General features: G+C 41.6%; 1 protein-coding gene across 5 annotated transcripts in view; it reads right to left on the reverse strand.

Moving 5' to 3' along the window:
- Nucleotides 1–17266, reverse strand: part of LOC125432713 (E3 ubiquitin-protein ligase RNF220) — a 98845-nt gene that overhangs the window by 66760 nt on the left and 14819 nt on the right. For all 5 annotated transcript variants that reach the window (XM_048496582.1, XM_048496579.1, XM_048496580.1 and 2 more), the window contains exons 3-4: nt 8634–8677; nt 6942–7074 (exon numbers count right to left, since the gene is read on the reverse strand). In XM_048496582.1, coding sequence (XP_048352539.1) covers nt 6942–7074; nt 8634–8663 — 163 coding nt within the window. In that variant the 5' untranslated portion in view covers nt 8664–8677. The remainder of the gene's footprint in view (nt 1–6941; nt 7075–8633; nt 8678–17266) is intronic.

Below are 17266 nucleotides of genomic sequence, written 5' to 3' on the forward strand. Positions count from 1 at the left end.
CCGATTGGGGGTGTGTGTGTTCTGTTGTGCAGGAAGTGACATATACTAGTGCCAAAGGATCCCAAGTTTTAAAAAAGAAAACAGCTCTGCCATAAGAAATTAGGGTTTTGAGCCTCTCCCCTTCTTTGCTAATTAAGAACATAAGAGCAGCCCTGCTGGATCAGACCAAAGACAAAGTACTTCAAGCACTGTTTCTAATAGTGACTAGCCAGATGCCAACATGAAACTTAACTGTTCATACTGGGCTTCCCCTGCACATACTAGTCAGAGGCCTCTTATCATGACAGCATTATGTAGGGCTATTCTTGATAGTTGGAAGTCTTTCCACTGATAAGCCAAGACAGCCAGGAGAGATAGGGCTTCATCATTTACAGATTAGTCAAGTGCAGTTTTGTACTTGAGTGGTTAAAAATGAGCTCCCCCACCCCAAATCAGAATTCCAAGAGTTCATCTCAGGATGCTCCTGTTACCCACTCTTTAGAAACCCTTGTTTACCATCTTTAACGGCTTTTGAAGCTCTGCCTATGCATGGTATTTCCAAGGCAACTGCCACCCAACAGCTGAGTGAACAGAGCTGGCCAGCTGTTGCTGTACCTGACAGAAGGAGCAATGCCAGGGATGTGAGGAGAGGCAACTTGGCTACATTGTTCAATCCCTGCAAATCTGGAGAAGACAGCAATCTCAGCTCCATCAGACAGAATAGCTCAGAGTTTAAATGGGACTTGCTGCTCGCTTGGTTTTTCTGTCTCTCTTCCTTTGAAGTTGCTTGGACAGCTTCCTCAAGCTGGTGTTCTCACTCCCTCTAACCACTCTTGGCAGGCAATCTAATTCCCCCTGAAAAGGTCACCGCCATTTTAACTGCCTTTCAATCACATTAGGAGTGCTGCCGCTCGTGCCCACAGAGCTGTGCCTGCAGCTCTCCTGGCTGAGGTGCGATCGATAAACTGACATACCGTTCCCCTACCCCATCCCCCAATTACTCTTTCCCCAATGGCTCCCCCATTCTGCCATTCAGACACCCACCCACCCCCCATACACTCCTCATCTCCTCTGGCTAAAGGAATGACACAAGATGCTGATGACCAAAAGTCTTCTAAAAGTGATTCAACATAGGGAAGAGATAACCTATCATGCCCTAATCTACTTAGCCTGTTTGCTCCAACCAAGGGGGTAGTGGGGATGAGGCTCTCTCCCTGGATACACCAAAGCAAAAACATCCAGGGGACCAGCAAGGTCAGGTCCCTTTGAAGCGGGGTTACTACAAAGAGCAAGCCTGCCTTCAGCCGTCCTCCATGCAATCATTACTGTTATCTGTCTTGCATTCACCCTTTCTTCCTTGCAGTTACCGGCGCTGTGTTTCCCCCATCGATCCTCATGTAAGACACTGTTTTAAGTCTGCTCGCCTTTTGACTGTGCTAAGCCGTTTAAGAGATGACAGCAGACTCTAACAGCACAAAGCCAATATGATTCTTTTCAGATAAAGTCTTTTTTTTCACCCGCTCCTTCTCTTTTCCACCCGCTCACTTTCAAGTAACAGACACGCTCACAAAAAATGCTACGCATTCAAAGGAGGAAAAAAGCATTTTTGAACTCCTCTCCGTAATTCTTTTAAAATATAACTTTACAATGTAAACAGCTAGGGTAAATGAGCACCTGTTCTGAAGAACTACTGAGGAATCACTACAAATGAAGAGAATTTCAAGGGGTAAAAGAGTGAGAAAATCCCATCTATGCCTCCACTTGCTGCTGCAAGAACAGAGGGCAGCTTGGGGCACTGGACACGGCCTGTATGAAATAACCTTCCACAAAGCTGAGCAAAAATAAATGCCCAGCATGCAAACCCTGCCCCACTGCAAAGTAAGTCTGAACTTGACACAGATATTTCTCACTGCTGTAATGGGCTGAACATTTCAGATTGCTATACCCAGAAATTTGAGCAACAGGGAGAGTAACAGTTCAAGAAATCATGCTTTTAATGCTTTGATATTCCAAACAAGGAAAATTTACAGATATTTAAATCAGATCTCTTTTTTTGGCAGTTAAACTTCCATTATACAGGCTTCGATTCTGCCAAAGATTTCCATAGGCATTTTTTTAACCTTAACCTGCATGATCTGACCCCCCCGCCCCTCCCACCTCATCCCAGCTATCTCTGGTGTCCCCATCAGCCAGGATCAGTGCATCTGGGCATTCTGGGCTGCTGCGGAGCAGAGGAACTGGTAAAATCAGCTCCCCCTACCCCCAGCGCAGAAATTCTAGGTGAAATTCAAGGCATTCTGTGCCTCTTAAAAATAGCCTTGTTTAAACTGAATTCTGAATGTAACATACAAAACTTATTGAAGTAAGTCAACGCAATCTCTTAATGCTGCACCGATAGCCCTGTTCCTAGTCTATGTACAATAAGGGTCAAGAAGAATACTTCTGAAGTCAAGTATTATAGAGATGACATAGTAAGCAATGTTTAGTATTTTATATATTCAAATTATGACCAGTCTGTCAAACAGCATGGCCATATTCCTTCCCCATGACAAAAAAGTACTGTTTTGCCCATTAACTACCAATCCTTGCTTCCCTACACCCTTTGTTTTCAAATTAACTGATCTTGCTCACTGTTTTTATGGATGCAGATAGAGACAAGTAGAAATACCTAATTTCACAACTGCTTCCCTAACCAAAAATATCCTCTTCATGGCCAGAGGTACAACTGGAGATGTTATGCCCCTGAGGTAAAAAGGCTCTATTTTGTTGTAAACATATATGCTTATTTCTTAGGTAATTAATTTCTTTATAAGTTTTTCTCAAGAAACAACTGAATTAAAAAGCTGGAAATGTGACTTATCAATATAGCAATTACACATCAATAAACATCAACTGAAATTGACCTTTTGCCTTTGTGTTTTGAATTACCTTGATGCAAATCAATCCACCTGATTTAGACACCAAACTATGAGAACCATCTGGGAAAGCTTCTTAGCACAAAGTTCTGTTGAGCTGGGAGGGAACTAAGAGAGACTTGAAGAAATACCTGAAGCCCTGCTCTTCAGCCTAAGTTTCAAATCGGGCACAAAGTGACAATCAGTTGCAATAAGCAAGTTGAGACAGAGATAAGCCTAGCATACTGAGGCAGACTGGGTTATGGCCAGGCCAGTTATAGCTGGAACATTTTATGTGCTTTTCACAAAACTGATACCCCAATATTTATTTAATGACCCTATAATCAATTCTTTCTGCCAAGTGCAATTTATGTCTAAGGAATACTTAAAGACTTTGGCACATGTTAGTCTGGCTGGGCATGTCCTATTCTTTTATTCTTTTTATTGTGATCTCAGACATAATTTTATTATTCCTATTCTTCAAAAAAAATCCAGTTAAATCTGAAGAATCATATATGGCCTTTCTTCCCTCGGGCCGTGGATCATGGATAAAGTTGACAGATAACACACAGTTGTTGAAATCTACCACAACTCTTTATTAATCTTTCAGATTGTAACAGCTCAATTTAATATGATGTATGTAACTTTTTAATGTATCATTGCAGTTATTGTATTTACTTCTGAGTTGGTCTTTGATCATAATAAATAATAAACCATTCATTCATTTATGCTAGGCTGCACAGCACATGAATGGTGTAAAAGAAAAGCTAGTTTTGCAAACTGTTTTTAGGATTATAACCAGACTTCTTTTTCCACCAAGATCAGTCTAAAACACACATGCCACCTCACTCCATTACAGAGTTCAGATGGATTTTAGTTAAGTGTTCAGGACCCCATAAAACTAGTTATTTAAATACCTCTCATTCTCACCCTAATCTTGATGCCTGCATATAAAAGTAAGAATGCCAACAAAGCAGCATATTCTTACTTTGCTTCTTAGCAGCATTAAGACTTGAATCTCCTTGGGAAGAATAAAGACATAATTGATATATCTAATACTCAACATGGCCACATTTGTCAATACTTAAATCTGGAGGCTGGAACCAGGAACCAATGAGACGCATTAACATCCACTCCCCCCACCCCCCCAAAAATTAAGAGAAGCAGTATTTGCAGCTTTAAGAAACAAATGCCCTCTGCGGTCACTGCTAGGAAATGACAAGAGTACTATGAGCCTTCAAGCCTTGGTTTCTGCCAGTAAAAGGTGGGGAGGGGCCTTTCCAGGGCTGTTTGGGCCTTTGAGGGAAGACTCATCAGGCTCCGGCCCAGCAAGAACCTCCAGGAAACTTGCTACGTGACTGGTGTGACTCACCCAGGCCTTGCTGCATCCTATGTTCAACAGTAGCTACCCATGAAAGCCAGTGAGGTATAGTGGTTCAAGTTTCAGTCTAGGATCTGGGAACCCAGGTTTGAATTATCACTCTGCTATGGAAGCTCACTGGATGACCTTGGACTAGTTACACATTCTCAACCTGACTTACCACACAGGGTTGTTGTGAAGATAAAATGGAGGAGATAATGATGTAAGTTGCTTTGGGTCCCCATTGTGGAGAAAAGCTGAATATAAATAATGTAAATACATAATAGATAAAGCTGAGAGAGGGCACATAAAAGGTGGGCAGAAATGAAAGAAGGAAGCAGGGAAAGGTGAGGATACCAGATTGCTAGAAGGAGAGAAAGAGGACATGGTGTGGGGAAGGAGATATAGGAGAACATGAGGCCTTGCAAGTCTTTGCAGGTTCCTTATCATGCACAGTTATCCCACGGGGTTGGGTGGGGGAATCTGAAGATGGGAGGGCAGATAAAGGAAGGTGAGCTGATGGGAAGTAGGAAAAGGAAAGAGGCTATGGGGACTTCCAGGGAATGGAAAGAGAAAAAAATGGGGCAGGAAAAAATGAGATGCCCTCTGCAGGTCCTTGCGAGTCCTCCACTTGTACCATGCTACAGTTGTATACATGCATGCACTTTACATTCTGAGGCAGCAAATCTTAACTGAACCTATGAACACAGCTATGAATGTACTGAATACTGTTTCTTAAACCAGCAGTTGCTAAACTCTGTGCCATACATAGAGAAAACAAAATAATAGACATCTGGTTTTTTGCAAGAATCCATTCAAAGGGTCCCTCAGTCCAATTTACTGCTCTGACTTCGCCTCTTTTCAGTCATTGCTTGAACTGGACTAGAATCTGGGTGACCTTGAGCAAATACTTTCAACCTACCCTACCCTTTGTGAGTAAATAAAATAATAATTGTGAGTAAATAAAATAATAATTGTGTTCCACCTTTGCATGCAGACATTTGATTGCTTCTAGTAAAGACAGCACAATTACCTGTATCCGTAAGTGTGCTGAGAACACTGACTTATACTCAGACACAATAAATTGAGTGTGACCAGGGGGTGGGGGGGGGGGGGGGCGCTGAAAGAATTGCAGATAAAGTGCGAGGAGTCACTGACAATTGGCTTTCCTCTCATAATACTTTAAATTAGAATCAAGGGCAATCTAGAAATAGGTGGACCCCATACTGAAAAAGATAGCTACTTTGTCTGATGGCCAGCAAAGTACTAGCTTCTTTCTTCAAGCAAGGGAAAGGAATCATTTTCACAGAACCATGAGGTTCACACCAGACAGTTTAGTTAATCCTGACACAGAGCAAAAGGCTGAGTGTAAGAAAAGAGCCAGGTGCACAGCTAAAAATTACATTCACCAATAAAACCCCCAAAGGTCACATTTTGCCATAACTCATTCTCTCCTTTGCAGCCGATTTTCCTGTCACAAGGGAAGGAATAGAAGGAGGAAAAATAAGATGTGTTTGTCTGGGAGCCCTGAGGGTGCAGTGCTGGAGGTGTATGGCAGGTTGCTGAATTCTCATTTATCAGCCTTAAAAAAGATGGAGTGATAAATGCATAACCGGCCCTTTAATATTTTATGCAGGTGCTAAAGTGACTTAGCTGTCAGCTTCCATACATCACCAGCGGCTGATAAACCAGCTTTCGTCACTTCAGACTGTGGCTTTTTACAATTTCATTCTTTGCTTCTTCTTTTTTTTGTTTTTTAACTACGAAAAGCATCGCTGAAACTGATCTAACGGCAGTTGCTCCTGTTCTCTCCAACTTTGGGCTTTATCACCTGATGTTAATTGAAAGCCCTCTGCTAACACTTCTACAATTTTGTTTCCCCAGGCATACAAACATAATTTGGACATGACTGAACTGCAAGCATGCCCCTTCACTAACACATAAGCAACTGGCCTTTTAAAACAGTTTGACAAGGTTAACAGTACAATCCTAAACAGAGTTACACTCTTCTAAGCCCAGTAATTTCAATGGGCATAGAAGGATGGAACTTGGCTTAGGATGACACTATCAGTGAAAGAAAGAATATTGCTATTGGTGGCTATTCTAGTTCAGGAAGCTCAAAAGGCCCGCTTTCAGTAATTAAGAATTAGAAAAGGATCTTTGCAGAAAAACTTTGGCTCATTCCGCACATGCAGAATAATGCACTTTCAAACTGCTTTCAGTGCTCTTTAAAGCTGTGCAGAATAGCAAAATCCACTTGCAAACAGTTGTGAAAGTGGTTTGAAAACACATTATTTTGCGTGTGCGGAAGGGGCCTTTGCTTACTAGAGGGCCTTATGAGAGTTCCCAGCCCCACCCCCTTTTAGATGAAACTATATTATCAAGGGACTAATAATATAATTTTGGATTGGGGAATATGCCACTAGTCATTACTGCATCAAAGGCTGACTCTTGGAATTGATTAATAACCATGTCTCCTTAAGAGTCAGACATGTATATCAAGCTTCTTCTAGGATTCTCATTATCCCGCAACATGACTTGCAGGAAGACTTACATATAAGCCCTTCTGAAGATTCAGGCTCAGGAGGACAAAATACCCATTCAAAACAGACTTCCTACATTTGTACCTCCCCCTCTGATAAAAAGAGGAAACCTGAATTGCTTAGGTGCCACCATAACCCAACTGCCCCCAACAATGCCTCACTTACCTCGAAATCCCCCTTCCAGTAGGGTAGTGGCTCGTATCCTCTTCTGTCCACACCATTCATACTCTTCAAAGCGATTACCATTCTCATTCTCAATGTCTACAGAGTCATCCTCCATCATGCATGAGCCATCCCTCTGGGTTGGCAAAGAAAATAAAGCATAAAGTATCATTTTAGTGTATTGGGTAAAGAACTTAGTGGGATGATTTTCTTGTCAGTGACAGGTACAGAGCATTGCTAACTGATAGCAGAAGTTGGCATGGACAGGCAAAGCATTATAAAGCTTAACATCTTGGGAGTACCTAACAATGTAATTAATCAGTTTGCATCAGTGGAATTAACAGCATTTCACCGTCAGAGTTAACAGGAACTCCTGCTGGTCTGCTTCTCTTACAGTGTTGTTAACAATACCAAGCTTCCCATTTTATTTACAGTGACTAAGTTCAGCACAATTCCAGGGCTGTTTCCAAATGCAGCCTGACACAGAGCTCCACGGACAGGAAGATGGGAGACACCTGTGCCCAAACCAAAAGTCAGACCCTTGGTCAGGTTACAGAAAGTAACTCTCACCACTGGGGACTTCTGAGCATGGTTTTCCCAGTATCATGGTATTGCAGGCACCACAATAAATGAAACAGAGCAACACAAGCTCCCATGTCATCATTATGATAAAGGATCAATGTAACTAATATCTTAATCGTCAATCAGAAATATAGATTTTTAGGAGTTCTCTCTCACAAGCAGATGCTTTACATGGGGATACCGTATATCAGTGCATCCTTGGCCTGTAACATCTTGACTCAAGGCAGAGATGCTGTTATGTTAGAACGGAACTATACCATTCTACCTAAAGCTTTAGGAAAGCTATTGAAAAATTATTCTTCAGGTTAGTTTGCACAGAAAGGCTGCCTGCATGGTTGGAATAATGTATTTCAAGCCACTTGAGGATGCTGCTTAACCATCCAGTTTGATTCCAATTTTGAAGATGATTCAACCCAACTAGATGTCCCAGTCACAACAACAATGTTCCTCAACTGTCAAGCAGCCCACAGTCAATTGCATCAGAGGCTGCTATATGAGCCACCATGATCAGAATGTCAAGCTACTCTTCGTCAGCAAATCAATGTCCTAGCACGCATTTTTTACCATAAAAATATGAGCAGAACCAAGGAACAACTGCCTCACACGATGACTGTTCTGCACCTTTTCTGCTCAAACCTTTTCAATTACCTTCCTTAAAATGAGAGATTAGAGATTGTCTGATCATAGGTAGCACTTGAGTATCAATAGCATAAGAAGCCACTACAGATTTGCTCCCTGAGGAGAAAAGATACAGCCAGGGTCCAACAAATGGCTAGAGCTCTCTCCAACAGCTTAAAATAGTTGCTGAGCCTGCTGTCCCCTCTCATTTGAAAGGCTAGAAAGATAACGAGACTGACAAAATCTACCAAACAGACTAAAACATTTCCAAGAGAGAGATCTTGTGCAGATCTGCAAGGGAACCCTCAAACTTGTGGTCTTCACTCTGCAAGCTTGGTTTCTAGCCAGATCACCAGCACAGCAGAGAGCAGGAAGAAAGAAATGAGAGAAGCAACAGGGAACCCTCAGCGCTTCTACCTTTGCAAGGAATTGTTTGACATGCCTACTCCTCTCTTTCTCAGATCCTGAGAGAGGCCAGCTGCAGAGGGGACATACCTGCCCTTCATCTTGCTTCCTCCGTTTCATTTTCCCAATACGAGCTGCACAGGGAAAACAGAAAGAAAGAAAAAAAAATCAATGTTATTTTTGTGTTTGGTTGTGTGTTTGTGTTTCATAAGCAGGTCTCTAGGGCTAATGCTTACTCCTTTCTCCCCCAAGCCTCAGTAACATCCCATCTGCTTCTTGCAAGGAAGAAATGCTGCTATTCATATGTCTAACAACCTATGCATAAGCATTTTATCATGAGCATCTCAGAACCTTTTATGAGCTTAACTGAACCGCCACCTATGAACTGGACCCTTTTTGCCAACCTCCTGAAAAAAAAAAAAGGGGGGGGGGGAGAAACTGAACCAAGAACTTGCCCTAAAGAGGGCATGGCAGTTCAGTTTCCTTTTTTGGAAAATATTTTCCTCCCTAAGGAGAGTCTAAGAATCACAATTTTCTAGTTAATAACTACTTTCACTATCACTTGAAAATGCTACACTCTTACTGAAGAGATGCCCAAACAGGATACATTCTCCTGCGGCTACCCACAGGACAAGCTGTGTGTCGTCATTATAGTTCTTAATACCATTTCATTAGTCTTTAAAGTACTCTATCAAGAGAATAATTTATAACTGCTGTTAGAGAAGTGAGGTAATCTGTTGATTTTGTACTACAAACTAACATAGCAACCTGATAGCACCCTAGGAAAAGACTGCTATTGGTATAAATGGAAATCACTGGAATAAAGTAATCTGTTCAGGAAGGATAACACAAAATTCAGCCTCTCACAAAATGATCCCTACAGCTTCTACAAAATAGGGAGGAGAAAAACCTGAACAATTTCAGGGCAGTTTCTGATACATATTTAGGACTATATCATGTTTCCAGTGTTCAGAAGGCGATGTTACTCAGCCCATTGCTATAGCCTTTTCCTCTAAAAGATCTAAGTGCGGTCAGTCGTGGTGTGGTAGAAGTAAAAGTAGCATGCTTCCACGGGTGAAAATAGTCCCAAATGTCTATGAGCATTAAAGAATCATTTTTAAGTGCAGCCTTTGTCAAAACCATCAATCTGTGCACTATTAAACATGGTAGTTTGATAAAGAACATTTATATTGCCTCAAACAACTATCAGCAAAACTTGCCTTTTTCAAACTGAGATATTCCTTCCCATTCAAAAAATGCCCCCAGAATAGGAGTTGGCTTTTCAAACCGTGCAGAGAACTCTCCTCGGTGTTATTTCAAATTGAATTACTCTGTGTGCTTCTCCCTGGCCTAATCCTCAATCTCCTACAAAGGTTCAGAAAGAAGTGGTGGATGAATTTACAATTCTACTTAGATCTTTTGGTAGAAAAGAGTATAGTCCCTGTTATTCTATTCTTAAACACCCTAGTACACAGGCCTGCTTGGTAAATTTCAAAAAGAAGAAGAAGAAGAAGAGTTTGGATTTATATCCCCCTTTCTCTCCTGCAGGAGACTCAAAGGGGGTCACAATCTCCTTGCCCTTCCCCCCTCACAACAAACACCCTGTGAGGTGGGTGGGGCTGAGAGAGCTCCGAGAAGCTGTGACTAGCCCAAGGCCACCCAGCTGGCGTGTGTGGGAGTGCACAGGCTAATCTGAATTCCCCAGATAAGCCTCCACAGCTCAGGCGGCAGAGCTGGGAATCAAACCCGGTTCCTCCAGATTAGATATACAAGCTCTTAACTTCCTACGCCACTGCTGCTGTGAGATTTGCCTAGAAAATAGAACTGCCTGGGATATTGCTGTGCAAACGTATACAAAAGGGCGTGCGTGCGTGAGAGAGAGAGAGAGAGAGAGAGAGAGAGAGAGAGAGAGAGAGAGAGAGAGAGAGAGAGAGAGAGAGAGAGAGGGGTGTCATCAAGTCACAGCCAACTGGTGGCAACCCTGTGGGTTTTTCAAGGCAAGAGATTAACAGGTGGTTCCTCATTGCCTTCCTCTGCACAACAACCCAGACATTCCTTGGTGGGCTCCCATCTAAGTACTAATCAGGGCCTGCCCCACTTAGCTCTACGAGCTGACAAGATCAGGCTTGCCTGGGCCATCCAGGTCAGGCTGTATACGAAAGAAATAATGACAATTCACAGTAGCAGTCAATGACAGCAATATGCATTTCTTCATTTTACTATACTAAATGCCAATGTTTCTCAAAACCCCTACTAAAAATTTTGCAAGCACAAGTGAAAAACAGATGGATTTTTGTTTGTTTCAGAACTAGGTTTTTTTTAATAAAAGATTTTTTTTTAATGCTGGGTAGACCAGTCAGTCAAAAGAGTCTTTTCCTTTCTCCATCTGATAGCTAATTTGAGCCATCATTAAATATGAGCAAAACATCTGGAATGTATGCATTAAAGCAATGTCTATCCTTAGGAAAGATGGCTTTAGGCACATATTATCAGATATCTCAATCACAGGCAGAGGGAAATGAGCAGCTTAATTAATAAAGAAGGTCAAAATTCTGATGGAAGCCCAAAGAAGAGCCCAAGGAAACTCTGCTTGGTAATATGAGATGACATGACAGAGAACTTGCTTAGCACAGTAACTATTATTGACACTACAAGCTTCAGTGTGAACTGCAAAAAGTGGAATGCATTGCAACTGTACAGAAGTGTTGCATACCAAGTAAGAAGAAAGGATCGAGCAGTAAAACAAAAGCACGGATGTAATAGGTATGTGTGTGTGAGAGAGAGCGACAAAGACAGAGACAAGCAGGAGACAACAGCAACTGCAAACTATTAGCAGGAGTCCGAGACACTTCAGAAGAGTCAATGACTATTTAAGCTCTTTCTTTGAAGCAAACATATAAGCATATTCTGAAGGATCTGTATAGACTATACATAACATTAAGTCATGCAAATAAGCAAGAGGCATCTGATCACACATTCTGATCTACTCACTTAAGACTGCCCCAACATTCCTTTCCTCTTATTTACCCTCGTACTCTTCCCCTCCAAGGGCTTGCCTCTTGTTCCCCTTCCTCAGCTGTTAGAAGGCATAGGGAGCCAGGAGGAAGAGACAGCTATCACAATTTGCCATAGCTCACTCATCAGATCTCAGAAGCTAAGCAGGATCAGCCCTGTTAGTACTTGAATGGAAAACCATCCAGAAATACCAGATTCATTACAAAGAGGCAGGCAATGGCAAACCACCTTCATTAGTCTCTTGCCTTGAAAACCCAACCAGATTGCCATAAACTGACATTTGACAATCCTTTACACACACACACACAATGTACATGCTCAAAAAATGGGGAAAAATAACACACTGCTCTGCCGTGTTTACAACAAAGACCTGAATTGTTTTTCACTCTTATTTCTCTTGGAGGAAAATAACAGAAAAACAAAACCAGCCATCTTGTACACTGTGTTTTGGATAAAACCCTATTTGAAACAGAGCTCTACTCTGGTGGTAACATATAGGATCATTTCCCCAACCCACCCATCTCCCATGAAGAAGGAGAAGCAGGTAACATAAAGTCTTAAATTCAGGGATTTCTTTTTGGATATGCCTACCTATTTTTCTCTTCTAGGAAACAAGGAAAAGAGAGACTCTAATGTACTGCCTTCAGATAGAAGTTCTGTCTTAAATAGAGCTCTCTGTTAGTGAAGCTATCTGATGGGATGTTGCCGTCCCTTTTTTACAAAGCAGGAGTGAGAGTTTTCACTTGGGAAACAGCACAATTCACTTGGTTATCTGGAGACAACCAAAGACAATGGTTATTTGCAAGCTGGTACTAAGTGGTCCAAGCTAGCCTGATTTAATCAGATCTCAAAAGCTAAACAGGGTCAGGCTTGGTTAGTATTTAGATGGGAGACCACCAGGGAATTTGAGAGTCACTACGCAGAGGGACACAATGGCACACCACCTCTGAAAGTCTCTTGCCTTGAAAACCCTATGAGGGGGTCACCAAACATTAACTGCAAATTGATAGCAGTTTATACACACATTAAATGCCATTATCATCGAACATTTGAAGGGAAGGGGGAGTTTCTTGCCCCTCCAAACAGCAGCCTGATCCATAGTATGACATGTAAGGAACTAAATGAATGCCAATTAGGAAGTCAAAAAGACTTTGATTGATTTATTTGATTTGATTTATACCCCACTCTTTCCTGGCAAGATGGGCTCATGATGGTTCACAACCATAAGTTAGCAAAACAATCAATAAATAGGTAAAGTACAAGGTTAAAACATATAACATTCATCAATATTTATATCTAAAATCATAAATACCCTAATCAAACCACAAATGGCACCCTAACCTATGCCCCCACCTCCCGTACAATTTAAACTAACATTCAAGAGGGGAGTCATCACTGATATGGGTGATGTTGGATCAGGAAGATAATAAGGGGGAACACCAAAAGAAAGACGGGGAGAGGTTTAGCAGATCCAGCAGGAAGGAAAGACAAAAGGGGAAAAGAACAAAAGGGGAGGGGAAAACAAGCAGAAAGAGAAAGAGATCAGCTAGTGTGTAGAGTCATCAATGCCCTCAGCCATAGGTCTGGCAGAACTTCTCCATCTAGGTCTTTCTAGACACAGAGTTCTGCCAAACTGAGGCCAGTACTGAGAAGGTTCTGGCTCTCATCAAGGATAGAGAGTTTATTCTAGTTTAGAATAAAGCTCTCTGGGGAGGTGTATAAGTCTTTTTATTTTACAGCATTTTAATGTGAGACTGGTTTTAAACCATTTGATTTTAATAATATTTTTCAATGTGCTAAAAGAACACATGATACACATTTGTAAACCCTTGCTGAATTTCTGGGACAATTGAATATTAAAATTATTTATTTCAAATTCTATGGCATAACATATTCTACTTCAGAAAACTGATGTCAGAATAGCTGAAACGTAAACCACCCTGTGGCACGTGCTTAACCATTTCTATAACACTTCAGGGTCTTAATGAAGACTGAAATGTCAGAAAGCTCTGTAAAACTTTTATGGTCTCGTCATTACAGTGATCTGAAGCATTCTTGAGCCTGTTATTGTTGACAGATTTTCTGCTGTCACTACTTGCACGCTACTATGTCATGGACAGGAGCAAATGACTTGATTTCTCTCCTAGGTCAACAAGTTTGTAGTGCCATTCAGTGAGTAAAAGTGTCTCGCATCAGATGCTCTCAATGCCGACCTTAAGACACCTTAGACGCATGGGAAATAATACTCTTAGCTATATCACTATAGTTAAACAATACTTTTCACAGAAACTCCACACAGCAGAGGTGGATTTGGAGTCTGAAAATGAGAGGCAATGCAGAAGCCACACTGAGCAGAATTTCCAATTGCTGCCACGGAGCTCACCTATCACTTCCAATCAAGGAAGGAGGGATGGAGCAGCCCTGGAGGAAGGGGGGCTACTGCTGAGCTGTCCCAAAGGGGAACAGCTCAAAAGAACACACAAGTGAAACCACAGTATTGTTAATTAGGGCTGATAGATGCAATCATTTCTAATTAGCTCGCTAATCCTTCTCTCCCATACTGTTGCAAGAGTTAAGCGGGAGCCTCGGTTGATTTTTCCATTGCCCTTAAGTTACAGAGATTAAAAACGAAACAAAAACAAAACTATGAATAAAAGCACTAGAAAAAAGAGACTCTCATGCAAGTTTTCCTAAATGTGGACACAATCTCTTATTCTGCTCTTCTAAATAAAAGCTTGCTTACTTTTAGTAACACTGCAATAATAACTATGCCAGTGGACTGGGCAAGAGGGCTTGCTGAGGCAAGGTGTCCATAATGCCAAGCAATCTATCTGATCAGCTTTCTTCTTTCATATAGTCACTGCTCTTGCCTACACTATGGCAAACCTGGCCCCAGCCTACTGTGGAAAGTAATCTTAGGCCCTTTTTGCACAGCAAATTTAGACCGGGTTGCAGCTGGGATAAAGGAACCCGGCATAGCCCTGGGCTGCTCGCATGGCTGGCTGTCATGTGGATAGCCAGCGCATCAGCTGGGGTGTATGCCTTCGCACGGAGGCACTGGGTTTTTTTTAAAGTTTTTAAAAAACTTACCTCTGATGTGCAGCTATGCAAGCAAATTTTTTAAAAACTGCCCTCTGATGTACAGCTACGCAAGCAAGCACATATGCTCTCCCACAGCCTTGCTGGAGCCAGCAGTGCCTGCGTGGCTCCGCAGATGGGAGTCAGGAGGGGGGGAAAAAAGTGCAGCCACATAATGCGCCGAATAGCAGAAATCACAATTCTTGTAAAACCCAGGTTGGGGGGTGGAACACGGAGTGGACTTGCTTCAGGAGGAGGATCCATGCGAAGCCCCCCCCCCCCTCCCACCTGGATTTTATCCCACCCGTAACCCATGTTTATCGGCCTGTGTGGAAAGGGCCTTAGTTGCACTGCTGCTACAAACCAGAGATTCAGGAGAAAATGTTGTTTCTACACAATGTTGGTCCAAAGTATCTGAATTCCTTTCATAGGAGAAAAACCTGCTAGAAGGTTGCTATGTTAAAGTAGCCAGCAACACTTGTGTTTCTGTTTAACTATGGCTATCTATTGCAGAGGACAGAAAGTCCTTCTAGAAAACAGCCAGGCTTCTCGTGAGTTTGCGGGATCTGTTCTTAGCATGCTTTGCCTGCCATCATCTTTGAGTGTAGTCAGCTGATCCTTGTCTTCTAGAAGCAAGTGTGGAGATTCTCTTGGGTGACAATATGCTTTGAAATTCATGTGAGCCTTCCCTTTGATCTGTGTCATGTCTGACCCACGCATTTATATATGCTAAAAATTCTGCTTGCATTCTGTACTGGACACCAGCAAGCTTCTTATCCCAGTGCTGCTTGCTTGTAATTATCAACATGAGCCCTTCCCTGATCCAGTTTTATAGGTTGGTCAAAACTGCCTTCATGTTCCAAGTTCAAGTCTCCAGTGATGACTGGTGATTCTGGATAATACTACATTTTGGTTGTGAATTTTGAGGTTACGTCTAGTCTTGAAACACATCCAGGCAAATGGAAACAAACACCTCCTGAGCTGAAATATTCAGTTCTCAAATTCAGAAAAACTGTCTGAGCATCCTTGCATGGGACTTGCATCTTTCCTCCTGGTCGGAGTGGGAATATGTATCTCACATACTCTAATGACCCATTTATATATAAACGGTTTGGCATAGAAAACATTTTAGTAGTTTGGATTAAAGACCATTAATGCAAGAGGACATCAGACATAGCAAAAACAGTCTGGCCTAGAGCGCTGTATAAGAGCCTTTTTTCTCACCAAATCTTCAGCTATAACTGTAATTTATGCAGATACGCCACTGAAGCAGAAGGTGAAACATCTCCTTATTCTATTGCCACTTGTAAATTATAACGCATAGGATAATGCACTGAAGACAACTGTCTACAACAGTGGTTCCTAACCATTTTTTCACTCACATACCCCTTGGCAACCCATTTTCCTAAAATTGTACTCCCATATTAGCAAACTCATTACATATTTTTTTCATGTATATCAACCGCTCTGGTGCATACCCCTGGGAATATCTGTATCCCATCTTGGGAACTGCTGGTCTAGAACTGGTGTTATTTTTAGAACTGTATCACACTTTTTATTTGGAATCCCCTTTGATATTCTACAGGTTTTGTCTTCCCTAGCGTTTAGTTCTGGAATGGCCAACCATTCAGCTTTGGAGCCTTTGAATCTTTTCCATATGTCCATACATAGAGGTTGGGAAGGTGGGGCTTATGTCACACTGTTGAAAGGACTGGGAAGTTGTTCCTAACAAAATGTCCACAATTAAAAGTATAAAAGTCTTAATATGTCATTAGCTATTATCATTGACAGCAGAAGGTTTTGAATGTTACACAAAGGGAACATAACAAAACCATCACAAAGCTTCGCTTCATTTAGAAGGTTGTCACATCTTTTCTACAATCCAAGAGATTTGAAGAACTGGCCAACATACAGCTCTTTTACTATTTATGTTTGACTTCTTGTGTCATTAGGGAAATCCACCAATGGAGGGAACAACCAAGGAATTTAAAACTAAGGCGGATTCCGTGTGGGCCAAAAACAGTGGTGTGAAAACAGTGTAAAACCTTTCACACCGTTTTCACACTGCTGTTTTTAGTCCATGTGGAATCTGCCAAAGGCACAAACATTAACTTCTTCATATATATATATTTTTAATATAGCTGATGGAGACACCCAACTAATCTATCTTTCTCTTCTACCTGGCAGAAACAGTTCTAATTCTGCACAAGCCACATGTTTGTTCAGCTTATAGGACCAAATGGTGATTCTACAAAATATTTTGTTAAGCAAGTTTTCTATTCGCTCATCTTTCTTCCTGTAACTGAAACAATTTTTCTCTTTTTGTATGCCACTGCCACAGACAACAGAATTTCCCATTCTCTTTATAGTAGCTTTTATGTGTTACAGATATACAACCCCTTCCTTCCTCTCTCTTTTTCTGAAAATAATTTTCTGCATAGAGAAGTTCCATCTTATCTGGAATTCTCCTGAGTGAATTCAAAACAATTAAAGAACATATCATGCATAATACTGCACACAGACCTTCAAAGAGCCTTTAAGCAAACCTCTGCAAAAAGCTACCTGGAGAAGAAGACTTGATGTAGTAGAGGAAACAAAGACAGTCTTGCTCATGAGTTACTGTTGCCAGC

Source organism: Sphaerodactylus townsendi, linkage group LG05 (assembly GCF_021028975.2).
Source record: "Sphaerodactylus townsendi isolate TG3544 linkage group LG05, MPM_Stown_v2.3, whole genome shotgun sequence".
NCBI lineage: Eukaryota > Metazoa > Chordata > Lepidosauria > Squamata > Sphaerodactylidae > Sphaerodactylus > Sphaerodactylus townsendi.